The following is a 17683-nucleotide window of genomic DNA, read 5'->3' as shown; positions in this document are numbered from 1 at the left end:
CAATAAACAATTCTTCCTCCTCCCATCTTCCCACTGAATGTTGCTCACTACCTCCCAACTGTAACTGATGTGAAGCGGTGGGCTCCCTTTTAAGCCGGACCTAGGAATGGTTCCAGTTCCACGCTTGTCTTCTTAGAAGCACTTCTGGGCCATACAGAAAGTATGCAGTTGCTCCCACGACAGCATCCTCTATCGGTACCCAAGGACCCTGATAGGGTTACACTTCTGGAATCTAATTTCTAAGCACCCCAGTGGGGGTCTCAACTGGGCTACCATATGAGGAACAGTGCTACTTGGTATGTGGAGGATGGCCGTGCACAAAGGTTTTTTTATTATCCTGCCTGCCAGTCTGTTTGTTGTTCATCTCTGCCTCCCATCTGGGTAATAAATCATCTTCTTTCCTGGCCAATTTGCCCATTCTCCTCCTGCACCAGTTACTGTTGCAAATTTAACTCTTTTAGGGTGGATATCGACTTTTGTCGACAGGAGGGGTTGAAGGTAAAAGTCGACATCCTGGGATAGAGGGCGACAATCAGTGGTTAATGGCGACAAAACTCACTGTCACGTCACAGGCATTCCCTCTGTGCTTGAAGGAATGTTAGACTCATTGACTCAGCAACTAATCCTTGCATGTGTGTGAATTGCAAAATGTAAACAAAGGCAAAATGGCATCAACATGTCACAAGGGAGTGAAGTGAGTGCAGAAAAGAAAATACTCGGCAGACGATGTTTTGCACATTATGGCTGAGTCGGACTCTGATTTTTCAGAATCTGATTTTATTGACAGTGATCAGGAGATCGAGCAAGAGAGTGAGAAGCCGGCATCAGCTAATCGGACACCAGCCAATGCCGCCCCAGCTGATCAGCTGGTAGCTGACCGCATTCACGCAGCCGATGCACCTACGTCAAGGTTCGCATGGGAGGAATACCCAGACTTTGAACTGGCTACCGGACTTCACAAGACGGCATGGCTTGATGTTGGACACGGATTACCAGCCGCTGTACTACTTCAGGCTGCTCTCTCATTGGTCCAAATGTGCTTTGTATCCTGGTTGCTTTAGACAGATTATGCCGCGTGATAGGTACGTGATGCTGCAAAGTTTTATTCACTTCTGTAATAAACAGAAGCAAATCCCAAGGGGTGAGCCAGGCTATAACCCCATGCATAAAGTTCAGCCCCTGCTTGACATTTGTGAACCAACATATAAACAATTTTATCAGCCTGGACGTGATTTGTCTGTGCATGAATCTATGACTAAATAAAAGGGATGCCTTTTTTTCTGCCAATATATGTCAGACAAGCCCACAAAGTATGGCATAAAGGATTTTGTGCTGGCAGAAGCAAACACTGGTTTTTTGCCTGAAAGTAATTACATATACAGGAAAGTATTTCTTTCAAAGAGAGAATTGTCCCATGACAAGTCAGGTTGTGTTGCTTCAGGGCTATGAATGTTTGGGTCATGTTGTGTACATGGACAATTTTTATACATGCCCAGAATTGTTCATGGAGCTACAGAGCAGGGGAATTGGAGCTTGTGGCACTGTGAGAGTGAACAGGAGACACATGGCTTCACAGTTGAAGCCAGACATGCTGAAGATGAAAAGAGATTACAATACAGTTTTCATGCGGGCAGAAAACTTGGTGCTAGTGGCATGGCACGATGTCAAACGGGTGACTTATCTCTCTACCGTACACGCTAACAATGTATGTGAGAAAGTGCAGCAAGAGACAATTGAAAAGGAGGCACCAAAGCAACACATATTGTAAGCAGTGGAATGTGGCAATGCATGCAATTGGTTGCTTTGAGCGATATCACACTTTGCAGGACTTTACTGTGTAACATGTATGTGAAATCATAGTATGTAACCATAGTATACAACATGCTAGACTGTGACATTTGTCAAAAGTAAATATTTTTTGTTGATTTCATATGTTAAACAATTGCTGTGTGTTCTTTTTAAAAAAAAAAATGTTAGTTTTTGGAAAAATATTCAGCCCTAGGAGAAAAGAAACAAAAAAATGAGCCCTAAAAGAGTTAATGTAATTCTTTTTTACTTACTTGCTTTTTTTTTTTCTTAACCGACAGTCAAACAATAAAGAGAAGCAAAGTGAGTCAACAGATGATCAGCTAACTCAGAAGTCTAAATTTTTGAGGACTGCAATTTTCATTCCAACCAATCCCTTATTTAGCTTTTATTGAAACAAGTTATTGAAAACTGGTTTGTTAGTGCTCTCATCCTTCATATCAGTCATTTCCAAAACCCATTTTCATTTATCTGAGATTATCATCCATATGTTTTGTTGCCAAGAGCAGATCAGTGTTTCTCAGATTTTCATTTTTTTATTTTCAGATATTTTGTTATAATATTGTTATTGTTATGATAGTTTGCATTTATGTTTAAAGTTTTATGAACTGCTACTGATGTATTATAATGACTAGTGTGTTTATTTTCAGAGTGCCTTTGAATAAGCAAGGCCTGAAGGGGAACCCTTTACCACTTGGCTTCAACTACATCGAAATCAGATGCAGAAATGAAGCAGTCTTCCAGTATCATGTAACATTCAGGTATGGCTTTTATTTCTATATGTATACACATTTTTGAGATCATAGCTCAATTTCATGGTGCTGATTTCTTAGTAAGTGCCATTTAATAGCTAAAGCATCCAACTGTCACTTGATCTTTTTGTGACCAAATCACATAACCTGGGTATGCTTTTGCAGAAGTGAAAAAAGTTTGAAATCAGCTGTATTCTAGATGAGCATGAATGAGCATAGAGTGATTACCTACTTCAGAAAGTCGCTTTATGAAATACGCTTTACAAATAAAGGGCTTATTTGAAAATGTTCTTGAATTTGAGCTGTATGTGGTGTTAGTTAAAGCCTTCTGTTGTTTCTCTCTTGAGCCATGAAATGTATTTCAGACATTATCTAATTAATATCTAAGATTAGCTTTGTGGGATGAACCATCTGTTAATGAATCTCCGGTCTGGATTTGAGAAGCAGATTTTTCAGTAGTTTCAGAAGATAGTTAATAGTGTCTCTTTAGCGGTAGTTATTCTTTAACCTCAAGTCCAATCTTGGTGTTATCTTTGACAGTAACCTCTCTTTTGAGAAACAGGTTAATTCTGTAGTCAAGAGTTACTTTTTCCAACTTTGTCTATTAGGTAAGATCAAGCCATTTTTTATCTTCTAGGGATCTTGACAAAGCTACTCATGCTTTTATCTTTTCTCGCTTGATTACTGCAACTCGCTGTATTCTGGGATTAGCAAATCCCGATCGCAGGTTACAGTTGGTCCAGAATGCTGCCACTCGCTTTCTGGTTGGGGCAAAAAAGTCTGAATCTGTTTCTACAATATTAGCTTCTTTACACTGGCTGCCTGTCAGTTTTCAAATTGATTTTAAAATCTTGTTGCTAGGTTTTAAATCTTTACATGGGCTTGCTCTTGCCTATTTATCCAAATTGTGTGTTTTAAACCAGCCATCTAGAGTGCTTAGATCTTCTGGTCAGTTGTCTCTTGTTGTCCCTTGTACCAAGTGTAAAACTAAGGGAGACAGAGCTTTACAGCTGCTGCTCCTTGCCTGTGGAACTCTCTACCTCATTACATAAAGGAGTCGTCTACAATTGAACTGTTCAAAACAAGATTAAAGACTCATTTGTGTTTACTAGCATTTCGTGACCTTCAGTAATACTGATGGTTTCCTCATTGTGATTATGTAACATCTATTTATTATTTATTTTATATATTTTCATTTATTTTATTTCTATTTATGTTATACATGTTAATTTTATGTTTTTCTTTTATTACTAGCAAAATACCCGCGCTTCGCAGTGGAGAAGTAGTGTGTTAAAGAAGTTATGAAAAAGAAAAGGAAACATTTTAAAAATAACGTAAAATGATTGTCAGTGTAATTGTTTTGTGAATGTTATGAGTTTTGCTGTCATCAAGGATTTGTTTATCATTATTTCTTTCAGTCAGGTTCGTATTTGGAGGCTGTGTTATGTTCAAGTTATATTCCATGTTTGTCAACCATTATAAAGATAACAGGTTTCATTCATCAAGTTGCGTTAAGTGTTTTTGTTTTTTAATTGTCCTAAATGGTTTTCATCTTCAAATTGGCTAAATGTTTAAAAAGGGCTTTTAATCACAACCCTAATTTGAGTATATCTAGTGCACTTAAAGTGTTTCTGGCATCTTTTTGAATTTCAAAAAATCACAAAAGTCACACTAATAGTTTCTGCAAACTACAGAGAGATCTTCTGACGGAATGAGTTTAACAGCAGGGATTGGCATAAAATCAATACATTTGTTGAAATGAAAGCCTACCAATCACTGATGCTCTCCAGAATCAGAATCTGATACTCAAGTGTTATTTTGTTAATTCAACAACTTGGACAGCATTTTTGATATACAACATTGATTTCAAGTGGTCAAGTGTATATCTTATGATTCTATTCAATGCACATTTTTTAGACAGTAGGTTTGAGTTTCCTTGGGCTTGTACACCTTTACCAAATATGTTAGCCAGAATGGAAATCCTCAGAATTCTGTCATTTATGTGAATTATTAATCTTTGTCTGAATTTGTCTCAGTTTGTTATTCATATCCATTCACTGAGTGGCTTAACATGTTCAGAAAAAAAAGATTATTCATTTATATTCTTTGTGTTTAGATAATTCCTTTATATCCTGTATGTGGATTTATCCTTTAATTCAGATCCTTGCTAACTGCTTATAATTAAATTTCTTTCCTGTAGCCCAGCTGTTGAATCTAGATCCATGCGGTTTGGGATGCTGAAAGAACATAGTTCTGTCATTGGAAGTGTCATAGCTTTTGATGGGTCTATTCTATATCTTCCTGTTCAGCTGAAAGAGGTTTGTTTATTAATCTCTTTTATAGGGAATGCTAAATGTATTTTTCTGATATCAGTGTTTATTTCTAGGACTATAATTTTTCTGTATTACTTAGTATTGGATTTTTGAAAAGCAGACAAACTTTCCACAGTTATGCAAAAAGTGTCCCCTTTCCTTACTAAAGTATAAATTAGGAAGTAAAACAATTACAAAGGTGTAAAAACTTAAAGCAAACCTAGAAGAGCTGTTCTCAAAAACAATCAATTTGTAGAACAGCTAAGTTTTTACACAATTTTAAATAGTTACGCCTCCAGATCATTGAAAAGTTGGCAGTGATTTTGGTACATTGCTCATTTTAAATAAAATTAGGCAGCAACTTAACAGTGAAGTAAAGTTGATCACATTATGGTGGTCAGTGAAGATGGGAGGGCAATCTAGAACAAATGCAAAGAGAGCAGTAATACAGGCATAATCTGTTAAAGTCCTAACAATGCCTGACTAAATGTGTTTCTATGTTTTTGAGCTAAGGACAAAACATACACCTCAGAGAAGATGTCACGCTATACCAGCTTTTGCAGTGCTCTCCACTCCTAGGCACATTTTACAATGATTAAGCTTAGAAAAGGTGTATTTGTTGCACATTTTTAAATTGGAATCCATTCCTAGTCATTTAAGGAGTCTTTAGAATGAGCCTTTAGAATGTCTCCCGCAGTGCTAGAATGTAAAATACCAATGTTACCGCTATATGTACTGTAATTCATGCAAGCATGTTTTCATTGCCAGAAGCCTTAGACGGTGCAGCTCATTTCGGCTGCATCTTGGGGCATTAACCCTTACACTGCCACATACTTGGGGTTAATGCATCCCTGCACGGCAAATACTTTTTTGCTACACTTTAAGTAAATGTCACAATTAACAAAGAAAAAGTGAAATTTTAATGGAACACATTTTTCATACAAAGAGCATCAAAATTACTGCAGCACTAATCATTTTACACACTGTTAATGAACTGTACAAACTATTTTAAAAACTACTGGAACAATATGTACAAAGTGCACCGCTTGGGGCACAGAATTGCACAGAAACACAGGAGATTGTATAGACGGAACTTCATTCAAACACTTCAAACAAACATGTCTCTTTCAGAAGTAAAAGGAGCTCTGTATGCAGTTAGTTATCAATTAATCATTAGACAAACATCATAGGGAAGCACAATCCCCAACAGGAGCAGAGAGTGTCTTGGGGAGGAGAGAGAAACAAAGCAATCAGCCAAAAAGGCCAGGCAGTGTTCATGCTTTTAAGTAAGCGTAGCGCAAAAGCCACAAACAAGAAGACGGTGATTTATTTATTTTTATGGTGGAGATTCCAGGGATGCATTGACCTGACCCATGTGCACTCACAGAGACTAAAACAGAGCAAACCGGTAATCAAACAGCAAATAAAGAATGTAATGAAAACAAATGAAATGAGAACACAACGATACCACCCCTGTTCCCCTTACGGCAATTACACATTAAATACAACAAAGCACAAACAAAACACACACAGTAAATCATGAAAAACGGCAACGGATGAAATGTAATGATGACAATAAATAGTCTAGAGACCCGCACGTTGAATGGGAATGTACAGATAGTCCTACCGGTAGTTCCTGAAATGGTGAAGATGGGTGGACAGGTTTAGGAGCGCTTCTTTCTTTGCAGGATGGCCATGAATCCACTTACAGTCCTCATGTACACAGGCAGACAATCCAGACGCATGAAACGATCCAGGACAAAATGAATAAGTACAGGTAACCCAACAGAAGGCAGACAGAGAAGAACTTAAAACACAAATTACAAATTTTGGTCACCAGCCCCGTTTTTAAAAGCTGTGCTGACATCCTTTGACCTCAACAGCCCCAGCACCCTCAGCAGAAGACAAATCAGAGCCACTGCAGGGACTGCTGGGAGTTGTAGTTTCAAATTCTGTTGGCTACTTTCACCATCCCAAATCGCAGTTTTCTCTACAGCTGCTTCCTGTTGTCTCTACAGTACAGTATTGCCTTGAAAAAAGCCATGACAATTGCGGAGGATATTTGCGGTTTCCACTAACAATTATTAGTTAGGTACTAAGGAAAATCCCAATGACTGAACGCGACTTTGCAGGGGCTACTGTATTTGTATTTTTCCTGTACCTTTAGTTGCCTTACTTTCATCATTTCATTAATATAAATTTTCGTGCTGTGTTTTCCCTTAATTGTAACCTAATAATGACAACAACAAGCAGAGCATACACCTGGGCAAACGAAACAGAATTCTAAAAGGCTGCAACTACTTCAGTATCGGACCCACTGACATGCTCATTAGAGAGTAATAGATCGGGGTGGGCAAAGTCAGTCATGGAGGGCCACAGTGGCTGCAGGTTTTTGCCTCCAACCTATTGGCTTAATTAGAAAATAATTGTTAATACTCTGCCATGTCAGGTCATTTTCATATCCTAGATTTTTTTTCCTTTCTAAGGATATCATCCAAATGGTTTGAAGTCTAAAATGGATGAGTAATACTCAATCTTTCACTTTTTTCTCTTCACTTTCCGTCCCAAGTATCTCTCTATTATAGGAGACGATACATGATCTTCAAGTTAAGATCACAAAAGACAAATAAAAGAACTGCGAGATGAAAGAGAATGGGCAAAAAAAAAATCACTAGTGTAAAGGGAAGCAGCATACACAGAAACAGGTGTCTCAGTGCATATAAAGCATATAAAAGACAATATGTTATAAATGAAATGTCAATGAATAAAAGATTGCATTAGCGCAAAAAAAAGGAAATTAATCATCAGGACCAGGTGTAATTGAAAAAATAGCAGAAGAAAATGAGGTCAGAAATAAAAGGAAAAGAGCAGAAAACAAAGTCTTTTCGCATTCGCATCATTCAATGCACAAAACAAAGATTAACACAATAATGGAACATATACTATTATAATCTATGGACCCGCAACAGGTAAAGCAACGGCAAGTTTAATTTCAAAGAAAACACAATTCGGTCAGTTGCATATTTATGATCATGGAGAAGCAATCACAACGCGAGTAGTAGAGACACAAAGTAGCAAAAAGGACAGCGGCTGTACAGGCTTTAAAAATATCGAAGGGCAGCGTGACCGCAGCCCCCACCCCCCAACAACATGAGCAGCGTTATATGTCCTGCAAGAAAGAATTTAACCACGCCCAGGGCCGGAAATAAATGACAAGTATTGTTTTTACAACGTCACGCGAGACCAGGCAGTGAGCCATCATTTAAAACAAGTTGGAAATGATCCAAAAGCATATCCTTAGCATGCATTCAGCTGCCCCCTTCACAAAACAAGCAGCATTATACGTCTGGCAAGAAAGAGATGTAACCACACACAAAGCCGGAAATAAAGGACAAGTATTGTTTTTACAAAAGTCTTTAAAGTAAAAGTGAAAATAATGCATATTTAACAATTCCCAAGAAAATAAGTCTCTTTAAATTGTATATTGCCTGCCTAAGTTAAAGTCATCCCTGATGGAGGATCGCGGGAATCGTGGGAAAGAGGGGTCCTTTCATCGGATTAGCTATTTCAGATGTGGAATGGCAAAATTGGGGAGGCAGCTTGATGAATGAGGTCTTCAGGACTTGAAACAAATCCAAATAATATTATGTAATATCATCTAATGTGAAATTCTACTCTGTACTTCTAGAATTTTTATTTTTATACTGTATTGAGAATTTATTCAGTTCTATGTATTGTATTGTATTGTATTTAACCTTTTCTTTTTGACACCCACTGCATGCCCAACCTACCTGGAAAGGGGTCTCTCTTTGAACTGCCTTTCCCAAGGTTTCTTTGATTTTTTTCCCTACAAGGGTTTTTGTTGGGAGTTTTTCCTGGTCTTCTTAGAGGGTCAAGGCTGGGGGGGCTGTCAGGAGAAAGGGGCTGTTAAAGCCCATTGCAGCACTTCTTATGTGATTTTGGGCTATACAAAAAATAAATTGTATTGTATATCCAGTAAACCAAACATGGGGGTGGGCAAGTGAAGCGAGCAGGGTGCGGAGCCCCCTGGTTTAATTAAACGAAATTGTGCACAGTAGGGAATCCATTCCCGGGCTCCCCGGACATTTTTCATTCCCGGGACTGCTATAGTTCCCGGGAAACTGGGAATGGCCAATCTCGCATATATAGCATGTAAAAATCGATCAAGAAATAACAGTTATAGTTGAAAAAATTAAGTGGCACTTTTTTGGCCCACGGTGTAGTTGTTGCCGATTAATTCAGTCAACAACAGACCAGCAGCAGTCCCGCTCCCACGAAGACTTAGCACAGTGGACTGGTAGGAGTCTGTACTCTGCAGCTTACTTAATGCCAGGACGGGCAGACTTCATTGACGCCTGTCAGACAACAGCTTTGAACAGCAACTTGAAATTGCAATGCGTCAGTCTGTTGCATCCGCATTATCTGTGCCAAGAAACTTGACATCACTGAATGATGACAAGAAACTGGATGCATCAGTAAAGGCTGAAATGGCGGTGTTTCAGAGCAACTTCAAGCGCGGGCGTTGTTTAGAGCAAGTGTATCAGTATCTGATGACTGTGCTGCCTACTTCAGTGGCAGCAGAGTGTGCTTTCCCAGTGGCTGGCTTATGCATGAATGTACGCTCTCGTCTGGACGACTGCACGCTGGACACGTTGTGCTTTCTACGCTCTTATTACCGCAACTAACTAGATACATGTACTTATATAACAGCATAAGTGTCAGTCGTTCTAAAACCGTTCACATGTGAGATGTCCATGCACTGTGTCATCCCTGGGATTCCCGGGAATGGATAAACCCTTCCGGGAATGGATTCCCTAGTGCACAGTAAATACACACAGGTGCAAATGGTAAGCTAAATGGAGAACTGCTGGTTTCTTTTGCCATTTTGCATCTTACTGCTAATAAGGAGTAACAAGAAAACGGCTATTTAAGACTAAAACGAGCAATAATGGCTCAAAATCTTAATGACAGCGACAATTAAAATGAAGCAGAAGTGTTACTGGGGCAACAAGTGCTTCTTATTAAGCAACTGGGTTGGAACAAAAACCTGCACCCATTGCGGTCCTCCAGGAATGTCTTTGCCTACCCCTGTAATAGATGAACTAACCAAAAGACTTGGAAAGGCAGAATGATAATTATGATGCTGATGATGAAAATCTTAAACAACAAGATACAAAATCCCCATGTAAAATCCATAAATGTTTCATACACTCTAATGAAACTTTACTACATTTTAAACAGATAGTAAATAATGGTGTACACCAGGGGTTCCCAAATTTTTTAAGCCAAGAACTTTCAAAATGTTTTGCCTTATGGTCAGTGCCCCCCACAAACACCGTATATAATACAATTTATTTTAGTATAGCTCAAAATCACACAAGAAGTGCCGTAATGACAGCCCCCTAGCCTTGACTCTCTAAGAAGACAAGGAAAAACTCCTTAAAAAAAAAAAAACACCCTAGTAGGGAAAAAATAGAAGAAACTTGGGAAAGGCAGCTCAAAGAGAGACCCCTTTCCAGGTAGGCTGGGTGTGCAGTGGGTGTGAAAAAGAAGCAAGGTCAATACAAAGAACAAAACACAAGTAATCCTCAATACAGCATAACAGTAAAATAAAAATATTACAAGTACAGAGCAGTATTTAATAGTAGATGATATCACATAATATAATTTGGATTTGTTTAGAGTCCTGGAGACCTCCGCCATCAAGCTGCCTTCCCCAATTCCATTCCACAGCTGGGATAGTGCTGGGCCAGCCAATTCGATGAAAGGACCCCTCAACCTGACGATTCCTGTGATCCTCCATCAGGGATGACTTTACCTTAGGCAGGCACCAAGTGCCACATTTGATTACCAAGAAGAGAAACAGAATAGGTGAGAGTTAGTAACAAATTATAACTATCATATTACTTATGTTTTACTTCTAATGACCAACAACAGAGATGCAGTCTGTACAGTTAATCAACAGCTCCGGTCAGGATATACTAAACTGAAGTAGTGCAGACAGACCATTCCACTGTTTATGGTCCCTGTAACTAAAAGCTCAACCTCCCACTGTTATTTTATTAATCTTTGGAATCCTAAGTAGATTGGCATCTTGAGATCTTAAAGTGCGCTCTGGTTTGTAAGTCCTCATAAATTCAGACTAGTAAGCCGGACCTTGGCCATTTAAGGCTTTATATGTTAAAAGGAGGATTTTGAAATCTGCCTTAAATTTAACTGGGTGCCAGTGTAAGGATTTAAGAACTGGAGCTATATTTTCATATTTCCTTGTTCTTACAATAATTCTTGTAGCAGCATTTTGGATTAATTGAAGGCTGTATAAGGAACACTTTGAACATCCAGTGAACATAGCATTGCAGTAGTCAGTCCTACTATAAATAAATGCATGAATTAATTTCTCAGAATCCTGTTTATTTAGAAAGCACCTTACTTTCCCAACATTTTTAAGATGGAAGAAACATGATTTGGACAACTTTGTAATGTGCACTTTAAATGACATGCTAAAGTCAAAGATAACTCCTAGATTGCAGGCTGATAAGATAATAATAATATGATAATAAGATGCTGATGTTCTATCAGATGGTTGTGGCAAGTGCCCTCTTCTACTCGGTGGTGTGCAGGGGAGGCAGCATAAAGAAGAAGGACGCCTCACGCCTGGACAAACTGGTGAGGAAGGCAGGCCGTCTTGTAGGCATGGAGCTGGACAATTCAACATCTGTGGCAGATCGACAGGCGCTGAACAGTATCATCTCCAGACAGAGGAGCAGCTTCAGCGATAGACTTCCCCAGACTATGCAACTCTTCAATTCCACTTTTAAACGCGTTAACATTATACAAAGTTATTGTCTATTTTACCTGCATTTTTATCACTTTTTAATATTGTTTATCAGTATGCTGCTGCTGGAGTATGTGAATTTCCCCTTGGGATTAATAAAGTATCTATCTTATCTATCTTTAGAGTCAGTAAAATTAATGGTGATTCCAACTGAGTTAAATGATGACAAAATATTGTTGTGATCAGCATCATTCCCTCCAGTAATTAACATCTGTTTTATCTGTGTTTAAAGATAGGTTGTTCTCGTCCATCCATTTCTTTAATTCATTTATATAACTAATTAAAGACAACTTTGGAGAAGCTTAATTTGATCGAAAAGAAAGGTATAACTGGGTGTCATCTGCATACAGTGAAAGTTAACATTGTTTTCTTATGAGAGATCCCAGTGGAACCATGTAATGTGAAAATAGTAAAGGTCCCAGTACTGAGCCCTGTGGGACACCATATCTCACTTCTGTGTATAATGATGGAGTACTGTCAGCACATTTCTGTACATATTGGAATCGATTTGATAAATAAGAACTAAACCAAGCTAGCACAGTTACTGTAAGCCCAACATCATTTTCTAGCCTGTGCAGTAAAATAGAATGGTCAATAGTGTCAAATGCTATGCAGTCAAACAACATAATTACAATGGAGTTTCCTTCATCAGAGGATATCAGAATGTTTACATGTGTCAGTGCCGTTTCTGTACTATGACCAGTGCGGAATCCAGACTGGAATTTCTCAAATAAATTGAAATGCGTAAGGTGACTGACTGAAGCTGAATGCTGTGAAATGGAGCATGATCTTGGATTATAGTTAATACTAGCAGCCATCTCACTGCATAATTTTTCTGGTTAATTAGTGGACCTTTTAATGAAATCCTTAAGTATAGCAGATGTACATGGGATATCTCTAGGTCAAGGGATCTTAACCTTTTTCCTAACCAAACTACTTACAGGAATTGCAGTCTTTAGTGTGATGAAATTTTTATTAGTGAAATTAAAATCATCAATAATCCTAACAGGCCACACTAAAGTACATTTTAATCGAATGATAAAATACCCTCCACACAGAGCCCAAAATTCCACCTACACCTAGCTTTGTATAAACAAAGATAACATAAAAGGCTTAACAATAATAAAGTGAAACAAAGTAATGTCCATATATCTATGCTCAAGTTGTGCAGAGGACTGTTAATTTAAAATGCAAGATGGATATGTCATTAATCCTTGCAGTAAATAAATTCAGGCAATATAAGATAAAGAGTTTAAAATGTACCATAAATTAAGATGGCAAACTAGGAAAGTTTAAGGCCAACTTAGGAAAGTTGTTGCTAGAGAGAATAATCCAAAACCGTGAAAATTTGAGGGAAGAAGGAGATTTACAGGAAAGAATAGATGAAACTTTGATAAAATTACACCCAAAAACCATAACCATAGGGCATTCTAAGGACATGTGTAGGAAAGTACATAGCTTTAGAGGAACAAATAGAGCAGAAGGGGTCAACTGACAAGCCCTTTTCAAAGCACCTGCAGAGAATTCAGTATAAGCGATGTATATGTTACTGGCACTGTATGAAAGCAGGTATTGCATAGAATGTTTAAGCTTTCTATAGAATGTGTTGTGTTTTTAGGCAAAGTATGAAATGTCTGTGTTACTTTAATATGCTACCTGTATATACTTTCCCTTGGCATTGTATTTAATGCCTAGGCATTACACAGAATGACTTGCCAGTTTGCCTTTCGGCATTGCATAGAATGCCTAAGAAATGTTGGAAATTTTAATTGTTTTATACTGTGACATCCAGTTTTTGGCATTCTGTAGATTTCCTAGGCATTCTTCACAATGCCTAATTTCACACAGTCATGGTAACATATATATTTAAATTCAATATCTTGGTTATTGGGTTCTTAAATACTAAAATAATTTTCCTGAAAATTGTATTCCAATCAGGAATAGTGTATGATTAAAGAAAAAGTTGCATTATCTGAACCGGTAATGTTTTAAGAGTGGCTTTTCACAAGATTGTAAATAATGCAAAACCAAGTTTTGATTTAGGAGTTGGAGACCAAATAAAGGATATCAAAGGAAAAGACAAAGCAACTAGGGCTGGGCGGTATGACCAAAATTCTATTTCACGGTATTTTTCAAAATTATACCAGTTTCACAGTATTCAACAGTATTTTTTCCCCATGCATAAGTAGATTTTAACCACATTTTCCACTGCAATTACTGCAGTAGACTGGCTAAGAATAGCCTATTCCGCTGTCATGAGAAATAGTACATTGTACAATAAAACATTTTAATGTGCACACAAGTATTAATACAGGTTTGCATGGCCCAGTTGTCAAGGGGGTGGCACTAATGAAGAGGAGTCATATTGCCTGACAGTTGCAGTCGAAATATAGAACCTTTTTATTGAACAAATCTTGCAAACAAATTCAGAGGTGCTTATCAAAAGTTGTATTGCACTGAACATGTCTTGAAAAATAATAGAGTAAATATTTTTTGTAAACCAACTACACTTTCTGTTATCAATCTCTGTCCACTGACAAATTAGCTATATGGATTGTAATGGCGTTGGTTATCTCGATCCACCGCAAGCATTTTTTGTCATAGGCAGTACCTCTAGCAAATGTGTCTATAAGTAACGTCTGACTTGAATGTTCTCTAGCTTTTTCAGTTTTAACTGAGAATGTGGAGGGTGCCAATCTTGGTTCCATACATTCATGGTACTCCAAAGCATGTTTGCGGCTAAGGTGGTGCAGCAAATTGCGTGTTGCCGCCTCCGGCGACAACTTTAGCTCCACAGCAGTAAATAGTTGTTTGGTCCAAATCTGACCTTTTAAAACCAAAATCTCCAGACAACTTTTTTTCGGCAAAAGTTCTTCTGTGTCATCATGTTCAACTTTATTGTCCGCTACAGCTTCAGTTTTGGAATGTTCTCTGTCCATTTTCACTGCTCAATACCTCCACTAACACATGTACTCAGTTGCATGCGTGTTTAGCGATGTAGCAGTTAAAAAGGTCCCCCCTTAAACAGTTTCCCACTGTGCCATGTTCCCAACACTGTTTAGGCTATTTAAACTGGTATTGCAGCATAAGAAAAATTCATATCATAACAAAAATAAACGGTTTTTCGGTATGAACCGGTATACCTCCTAGCATTAAAAGCAACACAGCGAGACTTAAGAACAGGCCCAATATAAAGGTAAAATTAAAGGTAGATGATGGAATAGAAAGCTCAGATCTCAGTGATTGCAACGTTTGAAGCATCAATGATGTTCCCAAGGGTGGCAACAATGGCCTATACTGCATTGCCTTTAGGCCATAGATTACCCCCATTATGCAAGGCTGAATTACAAAAAGTAGGATTGAGGGAATGTAGGCTTGGGCAGGGGCCAAACTGTTTTCTCCACCTTGCACAATATAGTATGTAAATAATTTATATAACCAGTACACCCAATTTTAGTGAGAGCTGTTTCAGTCTTCGAGAACTGAAAAGGAAGGAATCTGAGAAAAAAGAGCTTGGCATCAAATTGGAGTCTAGATGAAGTGATTATTTAATCGGAGGAGGAAGGGGAAGCATATTGCTAAAATGAAACCAAGGGACAATATTTACTTTTATAATAGCCGATCTGGATTGAAAAGATAGAGGCCAAGAGGTTAAGGCATAGAGAGAGTCCTTGGTGTTTTTAAAATATATTTTTAATTTAATGAGGCAATATAATGAAGGGAAGATAATAATAACAAGGCATTTCATAGAATGAAAAAATAGGTCAGCTAAGGAGGAACATGACTAACTACTGAACAAATTAAGGGAAAGATGAGCTGACTGGGACCAGTTGATTGAACTGGACACAGGCTTGATGGAGCTAGATATGTTAAAAACATGAAAGATCAAATGCTACATACATGAGAGGAAGCAGGAAATAATCGGTTTAAAGCACCCTTTCCTGGCTCCTTTAGACACCTTACAGTTAAGTTTGTGAGAGATACAGTGAAGGAAGATGAGTAAAATGTCCTGACCGTAATATAGGTCTTCCTAAACTCATTGCAATAAATGACCTTCCAAAGTTCCCTGAGCTGAATACTTTTTCAGTGAGCAAAGCTGGTACACAAAGGAAACGGTGTGCTATTACAATCATGTTAAATAACAAAACGTCTCTTCAGTATGCAGCCTATTATGTTAGGTTTTAGTTACTTAATGCATATCTTATTGTATTGGAAATTGTATGCTTTGTTTTTACATTTCCATTTTCTGATTATTTACTATTATTTACTTTTACTAAGGATCAGGTGTTAAGATGAATTTCATTGTTTGTTTTATAGTGAATATTGTACTGAAATATTTCTATTTGATTTCTTAATAAACACAAAATATTTTGACCACTTTGTTTCAGGAGGTTGACTTAAAATGCACAAGAAAAACTGACAATGCGGAAATCAGTCTGAAGATGAAGATGACAAGCATCCTTCCACCCAACTCAAATCTTTGCATTCCATTCTACAATGTTGTGTTGAGGAGGTGTGGGATATTTTTTAAGTAAAATACAAAAATAAAATACTAAATCTCCGTATTTACAGTACTAGTGCAGTTTTAAAAAATGTTGCAGAAAAACATCTTGACCTTTTTTAACTCGGTTTTTATAAAAAGTACTATAATAAAAAAGTATTAAATGTATACTATAGACTGCTGGCTCCCCATGCAGGGCTTGTTCCTTGCCTTGAGCCCTATGTTGGCTGGGATTGGCTCCAGCAGACCCCCGTGACCCTATAGTTGGGATATAGCTGGATGGATGTATACTATAGAATATAATTAGATTCATATTAGTAAATAAGTCCACAGAAAAGTAAAACCGTGAAATATAATAATATTTAGAATGGACTGATAAATATCCTTTACCTTTGTTTTTTATACCTCTATAGAGTAATGAAGATACTGGATTTCAAACAAATTGGAAGGAACCATTATGACCCAAAACGTGCTGTGATTCTAGGAAAGCATAGGTTTGTTTTCACAATTACTACTTGAATTGAAGTGATTATTTAATCGGAGGAGGAAGGGGAAGCATATTGCTAAAAGTAAACCAAGGGACAATATTTACTTTTATAATAGCCGATCTGGATTGAAAAGATAGAGGCCAAGAGGTTAAGGCAAAGAGAGTCCTTGCTAGTGAAAATATGGCATTAATCACATTTGATATTGTAATCTTGCATACGAGAAATTAAAATACAGTAAATGCAAATTATGTAAATTAGTAGAGACCTGATTCCAACACACTACCCACATTTAAGTAAATTTTAACAAAAGAAAATGTTACTGTAGAAGGAATGAAGGATTAGCACTACAGATTTTTTTTAATGTGGAAAGTTAAAAATCATAATAGTTGACTACAGTATTTTGCACTTAGTCACAATTTTTTTTTTTTGTACCATATGTGTAATGTTTTATGTACTGTATAAAGTTTCTCATTTTATTTGGGTTCTGTTAGAAACATTGCATTTCTTACCAGAGGGGAGAAAAACTCAGACATACCATGAAGAAGAACCACATGAGTACTTTCTCCTTTCAAGTCAAACTGAATTTTTTTCAGACCGCTGTACTGAGCAGCAAATTCTCTTATTATTTTTCTTGACTTAAAATTTACATGCTTTTTTATTAGATACTTCCATTTTATCTGTCAAGTACTTCTCTTGTTTTACCCGAAATATCTACCAGTGTTTCTGTAGCATCACAGTGATGTATAAATTATCAGCTTGAGCCTCATTCTACCAAGTAAAGGCATTTATTGAAAAAAACATCCTGCAGTATGTACAGTACAGTGTTGTCAGATCTATGTGCATGGAACGTTTTCACTCTCATATAGGCTGGAATGGGGGGGTGAAAGTGGCTTTTAAGGTTGAGATCTTGGGACAAATGTGGGATGACAAATTGTCACTAATTTTAAATGGAAAACACCAATTTAAAA

At 37.5% G+C, this 17683-nt stretch overlaps 1 protein-coding gene across 1 annotated transcript; it reads left to right on the top strand.

Moving 5' to 3' along the window:
• Positions 1–2456: 2456 nt before the first annotated feature.
• On the top strand, positions 2457–16826 carry LOC120519946 (piwi-like protein 2; the record flags this gene model as incomplete). The annotated part of the gene is made up of 4 exons (XM_039742678.1): positions 2457–2567; positions 4759–4876; positions 16115–16239; positions 16641–16826. Coding segments are annotated over 4 exons (460 nt in total), but the record flags the coding sequence as incomplete, so codon positions are not given.
• Positions 16827–17683: the final 857 nt, after the last annotated feature.

The sequence above is a fragment of the Polypterus senegalus genome, unplaced genomic scaffold, assembly GCF_016835505.1.
Source record: "Polypterus senegalus isolate Bchr_013 unplaced genomic scaffold, ASM1683550v1 scaffold_2606, whole genome shotgun sequence".
NCBI lineage: Eukaryota > Metazoa > Chordata > Cladistia > Polypteriformes > Polypteridae > Polypterus > Polypterus senegalus.
The sequence above is the reverse complement of the archived record's forward strand: the minus strand, read 5'-3'. Positions and strand labels throughout refer to the sequence as shown.